A 7500-nucleotide genomic window follows, 5' to 3' on the forward strand; every position below is an offset into this window, starting at 1 on the left:
CAGGAAATGAGTTGAGAGAGAGAGACGGGGAAGGATTGGCAAATGACCCGGGCTAGAATCGAACCCAGGTCGCCGGCGTAGTAACCCAGTGCCCAACCATTAGGCCACGGCAGGGCCTTAGCCCTCATCTCCTATGTATGTATTGGCAGACCAGCTGTGTGTAAGCCGTGTTGGCAGTAAAGAGAAAAGAACTCCGTTTGTCTCCCTCCATTTGCTGGCCCGTATTTGCAACATGGAAAATCATGTTTATGTTTTCGCTTTCCCTAGCGTCGACACTTGTCGCCGTACCTAGTGGTGAATGATGTTTAACACGCACGCACGAATGCACGCGCGCGCGCACGCACACACGCACGCACGCACGCACGCACGCACGCACGCACACACACACACACACACACACACACACACACACACACACACACACACACACACACACACACACACACACACACACACACACACACACACACACACACACACACACACACACACACACACAAATGGGCACGCAGTTACATAAACATTAACAGTGTGTGTTCATGTTCACAGAGGCATGTAGGTAGACACACACACACACACACACACACACACACACACACACACACACACACACACACACACACACCCTCATGGGCCCACTGTTACAGGGCAGGCACATATGTCATGTCAATGTCATGCCAAATGCATATGTAAAGACACTCTCCTACAGAAACTTCACACTCACCTTCCGCATTCTTGTCTTCCATTGTGTGTGTGCGTGTGTGCGTGTGCGTGTGTGTGTGTGTGTGTGCGTGTGTGCGTGTGCGTGCGTGCGTGTGTATCCCCCCTCCCCAGGTGGATAAAGTTTGAGGAGAAGGTGGAGAAGGGGGGCGAGCGGTGGAGTAAGCCCCACGTGGCCACGCTGTCGCTGCACAGCCTGTTTGAGTTGAAGACCTGCATAGAGAAAGGCACCATCATGCTGGACCTGGAGGCAGGCTCCCTGCAGCAGGTGGTCGGTAAGATCAAGATGTCACGGCTCTTCTTTTGGTCGGGATAAAAAATGGAAATGGTCAGCAGGATTTTTCTGCTCCCAAATTTGTTTTTAACGGTTTTGGAACATCTGACGTCTGATGTGGTTGAAGCAGACTTGTATCATTTTTTATCCTGTTTGGTTGTCTTGCTCCCAGGTCAATGCAGATTTGTTGGCTTTAACTTCCTCCTTTTTTCTGATCATTTTTTACTGACACAAATTATGGCCAGTTGACTTTGCTAGTTCAGCACCCATTTGGAAGGGAAGTGTGTGCTTTCTTTGTTTAACATTCAACATGTGCATCCCATTTGCTTGTAGTACATTTACAAGATCAAGATCAATGCTCCATCCATGTATACGTTCACATATTGAGTTTTTTTTGTCTTAATGTTCTCAACAATATCACACATATAAATGGACAAGATATGTAGCGAATAAGGTTTGAACTCATACCCACACTGATCCTTAGGGTCACTAACTGCACAAGCAACCTCCTGCACGTTGTCCTTAGTTGCAGTATTACATTGTTTCGGTCTACTGACAAAGTTGATTATGGTCAGTAGGCTGAAACGTTGCAAATAAGGCAACTTCAAATTAAGACTTTTATAAAGACGGCTTTTTAAAAAGAAGTGTCAAGTGCAAGAGTCTCCAAAGAAAAAATCGGCAAAGAATTCCAGGTAGTAGGTAAACTGAACTCGCCCATTCAAAACTGGGTCAGTGTCAGACGTGTCAACATTGAAATCAGCTGAATCTGTTGATGATAACATGCTGCAGGTAGCACTCAAGAAGACAGATCCACTACTTATCAGTGAAGTAAACAGTGCTAGAGGGAAAAAAATATGCCAGAGTGCCTTCTTCATATGGTTGGCAAGGATGAATTATTACAAGGGCCTACCAGGCCCAGGCCCCGTGGCCCAAGAGTCAAGGGGCCCCTGATGGATAAGCCTCTATATTTCCTTTTTCATATTGCTTTAAAATCACACTTTTAACAAGTGTATTTTCACTTTTTCTCGTAAGACATACCCCCAAACCCCCAACAACATAGGCTCTCTAACATCTGGCCGGAAACCCTGAATGTTTTTGTAAATGACCAACAAAGGGGCCTGTCTTGTCTTCTGGCCCAGGGGCCCATGGAATCATTATCCCTCCCTGGAGGTTGGCCATGAGCAGAGATTTTCTCCAAACAGGGTCCCATCTTCCTGGATAGTAAGCAGGCCCTTTTTACAGAGACAGAGCCTCTCGGAGATGTCAGTTCGCGGATCAGCTGAATCAGCTGATTGTAAGGACAACTCTCATAGATCAGCTATCAAGTGGTATCATTTCAAATGACCAGGGTCTTGTTCAGACCATACAATGACTACGTTGTCCACAAGTCAGGAGAAAGATTCATATCAAAACATGTGTTAAGGTTTTCTTTGTATAACTGCAACACAACACCATTTACTTTATTCTTGTGGTGCCTTATGTGACTGAAAAGCACTTCATGAATTCAAGTTAATTGTTTGTTGGTATGTTTGATTAATTTAGTAATTCTTTTCTTTCCCAACACTTCCAGAGATGATCACCGACAGTCAGATCGAGAGTGGTCAGTTGAAAGCCGACCTGAAGGAGAAGGTCGTTTTCACGTTACTACGGAAACACCGGCACCAGACCAAGAAGTCCAACCTGCGCTCACTGGCTGACATTGGTAAAACAGTGTCCAGTGCAAGTAGGCTGTTTTCCAACCAGGAGAACGGTAATGCAAATGCCAGTTTGGTGCAGTCTTCTTCTTCTTCTCAGTGTTCGTTTTTCTCCAATCCTATCCTGCATAGTCTCCTTTTTTTCCTTTTCCTCCGTGGGCCCTTTTTTTCCAAGCCCTTTGGCTACACATTCTGTCCCTTCTCTCCATTTTCCACCACAGCAAATCTGGCTTTGTGCTCTTACAAATCTGTCATATGAGGGATTGTCTAATCCCCCCTTTTTTGCATATTCCACAAAATTCTTACTGAATTGAGTAAAGAAATATACAAACATGCTCTCTGCTCCCATCTCCTCTATGTAGCTACAGTAGTTTGTGCTTGTCTTAGAACAGCACGTCCAGAGCCGTAGTAGTAGTTTAGACAACTTAGTTTATGAAGCCTCTGTACTGTGTTTGATAACAGTGACTCACTCGACTAATACCTTACCGGGCGATAATGGAGTCCGTTAATCTGTTTGCTAACTTTCTCCTGTTGCTATTTGCCAATGTCTGATCTCAGCATAGAGCATTTAAGTATGTTTTAATGACTTTATTAATAACTCTGCTGGCTTACTTTTCCATGAGTTCATACAAGAGACCAAAACTGTTTTTGCACTTACATGAAATTGTAACTTTTGAAGCATGTTGTAATGTTTGAATATTTCATGGTTTTACACTATTTAATGTACACTAAAACTTTGAGAATAGTTGTCGCTTATGATTGTTAACTAGCTATGGGACTACCGGTATGTGTGTTTTCCTCACTTACAACTGACTAAAGAAAATGTGGCTTGACAAAATCTACCTGAAAAGAAGTCTCTAGGCTGAAATGTAATGTCATTTGTTTTGCGTATTAAACATTTACACCATTCAAGCAAGTACGTGTGCCGTAACCAGAGCTGGACTGGGACCGAAAAAGGCCAGGGCATTTTATGTATGGCTACATCTAAATTGTGGGCCAGTCTATAAGATAATACAAAAACCCCTATTGGTCATATAATATATATAAATATTGGTCACTGAGGACTCTGATCTGCCCATCAGAAAAATGCCCTGTATGCCAGATTACCAGCCCAGGCCTGGTGGTCATAACCTCTATTTAACTTCACTAACATGTAATATGAAACTAAACAACTCAGAGCCGTAGATAGAAAAGAGTTACTGCATTGCCATAGGGTCCAGTGGACCTTCCGCTGACAAAAATGGTTTCAAAACTGACCGTATATGGTCAAATATCACTGATCTCGTGGTCCCATTCAGTTTTGCACAGCCTTCACAGATTCCTGATGTAGCATTCGTTTCCATAGAGTATCATTGAGTATCAACGATTGATAAAACAACCGGTTTTGCGCATTTCAAAGCACAGAATTTCAAGGAACTGTATAATTACTTGACCTAAAATGGTAACTTGTGTCAGGACAAGAGCAACACGACCAAATTTGTAGAATTAGTACACGTAACCTAGCCATGCCAACACAAACGTCAGAGATGGGTTTAGCTGGAACCTCCGCGGCTAGTGGAGCTAGCTTGGACCAGAGTTAAGAGCATAATGTAACACTGTTCTATCTACGACTCTGAAACAACTCCATTAGGACTGTCTGACTTTGTTTCAATTTCCACTCTGTGCTCTGCTCTGAACTCTGTGTGCTCTCTGCAACACTGTCACAAACTTTCTTCAATCTCTCCTGTACCTCTCCCTCCCTCCTTCCCTCACTCCCACACTTTCTCTTTTCCTCTCTCTCATTCCCTCTCCCTCCCTTTTCTTGTCCTGTCCTCCTCCTTGTTCTTGTCCTCTCTTGCTCTTCCCTGGATGTCTTGCTCTTCTCTTCCGGACTGACTAACATCTGCATGGTGTGTGGGCTGATGGCTGGGTCTTCCCGCTCTAAAGCACGTAGTCCCCACGAACCGCCCGTGCCTTGTATTCTCGAATCAGAGCAGAACACGCCCATGAACATGTCGCGGAGCAACAGTATGAGCCTGCTCAGTAAGTCGAGACGTCCAGGTGATCTCTGTGGTAGGCCTACACTGTAAAAATGTGAAGGTTCATCAAAGAACCCTCATCTGGTTCGTGCATGGGGGAACCCAAAGGCTCCCTGAGGAACACAATGAACCCTTAGGGGTTCTTCCACCTTGGCAATAGAAGGGTCCCTCGGAGAAACTTTTTGGGGGTTCTTCAATTTGCCAGCGTGGAGAAACTCCTAAAGGTTCTCTGTGGAACCTTACTAATAGGACCTCTTCCTATCATCAGAGAACATTTGGGGGTTCCCCCCATAGTGGCAACTGAGGATTCTTGAAGGAACTTTGCACATTTTTTTTTTACAGTGTACAGTAGCGTAGGTGTAGACTGTACGTAGATAAGTCGAATATAGGAGCTCATTTCATTCCATAGTGTACTGTAAATTGTGGGCTTTAGTCAAGTTAAATTTCTGGTGTTTTTAAGAGTGATGAACAAACATTTTGTGGGTGAAATAAAAATGGGGAACTACTAAATCCTTAATAGCTGCTCACAAAGACACACTATTCTTTTACTTTTGCGCCTGTCCTCAGTGTGCAGAGTGACATGTACACGTCATGGGTCAATTTTACCTCTGCTAGAGTATATTCGGTCCCAGAGTACTGATGGAGTGTGGTGCCGGGCCATAGATATGCATTATGAGGGATGAGGAGCACAGTTTTGTTTTCACATTTGTCAATTAAACACATGTGTTTTTAAAGATAAACACATTTCTGACAGAAGGCTGACAATAAAAGAGTTTGTAGAACACTATGGCTGCATCAAACTGTCATTTAAGTAATAGTCCCTGATGCCCAGAAGAAACAGACTGGAAGAGTAAAAATAAAGCTGTATAAAAAACAAGTAATAACCGGTATCAAGTTCTATTTCTAATTAGTACGTTTTACTGGGTAATAATATCAGACTTTAAAGACATTCCTCTGAGATTAGATAGCAGCGGTAACTGATGAGCTTGGCAGTTATTCTCTTTGATGAAGATGACCTTCAAGTGCGAGACGCGGCGATCTTTAATGTGATTCTGCGAAACCCTTTCATCATGTCATCTTCTCTCTCCCCTGACTCTGCTAGATCCTTTGCCATCTCCGTGTCAGCCATCTTGAAATTCCTTTCTAAATCTGCCCCCCTTTTTTAACGACTCTCCAAATCCTGCTCACAGTGTTCTTTCCAAATTTCACTTATCCCTTCGGATACCTTCATATTGTTTCGGGGGGATAATCTCATTTTCTGCTCTTCTCTGTTTCTGGCTGGATTTTGGGACTTTTTTTGGGACGTTATGTTCTCCATTTTAAATACTGGTGTAAATACTGAAATAAGATGTTCTGTTGCTAAGATAGATTGTGGCATTTGTTGATGAGTTTTGTTGATGTGTTAACAGGTAGCCCCGCAACTCCACACCGCAACCTCACATCAGGCAGTCTAAACGACCTCTCAGACAAGCCAGAGAAAGACCAGGTGAGACTGATACCTCTCTGTTTCTCTGTATCTCTGTGTCTCTGTCCCTGTCCCTGTCTCTCGCTGCAACATGATCTCAAAAAATTCCGTGCTCCTGGACACGGATGTTAAGGGCACAAAATCCGTGTCCAGGAGCACGGATTTTGCCAAAATTCCGTGCTCCTGGACACGGAATTGTTTTCCGTGCTCCTGGACACGGAATTGTTTTCCGTTATGTACACAGAGAAGTGCTCTCTCATTAGGCTACTGCCACAGCTCTATGTTTCCACAGTCTTGTGTTTTCTCAGGATTTTTCTAATTTCAAATATTTTTTCTAAAAAAAAACCTTTCCTACTGACAGGTTAGGGTTAGGGATTGTTTTGGTCTGGGCACAGCTAGTTTTCTTTCATTCATTATATGAATTTGATAGCCTAGCAACCAACTGGAAAAGGTATTTCTCAAAAATATGTCTTTAATGACAGGTTAAGGTTAGGGAATGTTTTGGTCAGGGCACAACTTAAATTGCTATAGCATTATTTTGTTTAGGATTAGCATTTGGTATGTATTTTCTAATGATAGAGTTACACAGTGCTGTGGTAATATCCTATAAAAAGCACTTCCGTGTGCCCATCACGGAAAACAATTCTGTGTCCAGGAGCACGGAAAACAATTCCGTGTCCAGGAGCACGGAATTTTGGCAAAATCCGTGCTCCTGGACACAGATTTCGTGTCCTTAACATCCGTGTCTAGGAGCACGGAACTTTTGGAGATCAGGCTGCTCTCTCTCTCTCTGCTTCTGCATCTCATCTGCAGGTGTCAGACGGCTTTATGTACATATATTGTGTGTGTGTGTATGTGTGTGCGCGCATGTGTGCGTTGGTGTGTGCGTGTAATTTTGTATGCCTGAGGGATATGTCTCTGTGTGCTTGTGTGTGTGTTTGATGTGTGTGCTGTAAGCCTCTCAATGTGAATATGGCTTTGGCCTGTGGCTGCTACTGTGTGTTCTTTAAGGGATCTTACCATCTGATTAATCTGATTAGGTGCTCTGAGGTCAAGCCTCCATGTTGCCAACATGGCCGATGGGGGAGGAGGAGAGGGGGTTAGAGTTGTTTACATTTTACATGTGGGCTTTGAGCTACTGCAGTTTTGGAAGCAGGGCCTGGATTGTTTGGGGCGGGGGTTGGGTATGCTGTATGAATATTATGAATAGGCCTTTATTTTTTAATGTTGGTGTAACTTAACATAGCATGAATGTTCGCACTGTACAGCTGATACAAGAACATGCAGGCTGTTCACTTCATTTTGTTTTGTCTTCAAGAGGTTAGCTCT

General features: G+C 43.6%; 1 protein-coding gene across 3 annotated transcripts in view; it reads left to right on the plus strand.

The window, feature by feature from the left end:
- Positions 1–7500, plus strand: part of slc4a4b (solute carrier family 4 member 4b) — a 61275-nt gene that overhangs the window by 21574 nt on the left and 32201 nt on the right. For 2 of the 3 annotated variants that reach the window (XM_063210590.1, XM_063210589.1), the window contains exons 5-7: positions 835–995; positions 2565–2744; positions 6116–6192. In XM_063210590.1, coding sequence (XP_063066660.1) covers positions 835–995; positions 2565–2744; positions 6116–6192 — 418 coding nt within the window. The remainder of the gene's footprint in view (positions 1–834; positions 996–2564; positions 2745–6115; positions 6193–7500) is intronic. The other variant, XM_063210591.1, reaches the window with a different exon arrangement.

Source organism: Engraulis encrasicolus, chromosome 11 (genome assembly GCF_034702125.1).
Source record: "Engraulis encrasicolus isolate BLACKSEA-1 chromosome 11, IST_EnEncr_1.0, whole genome shotgun sequence".
Lineage (NCBI taxonomy): Eukaryota > Metazoa > Chordata > Actinopteri > Clupeiformes > Engraulidae > Engraulis > Engraulis encrasicolus.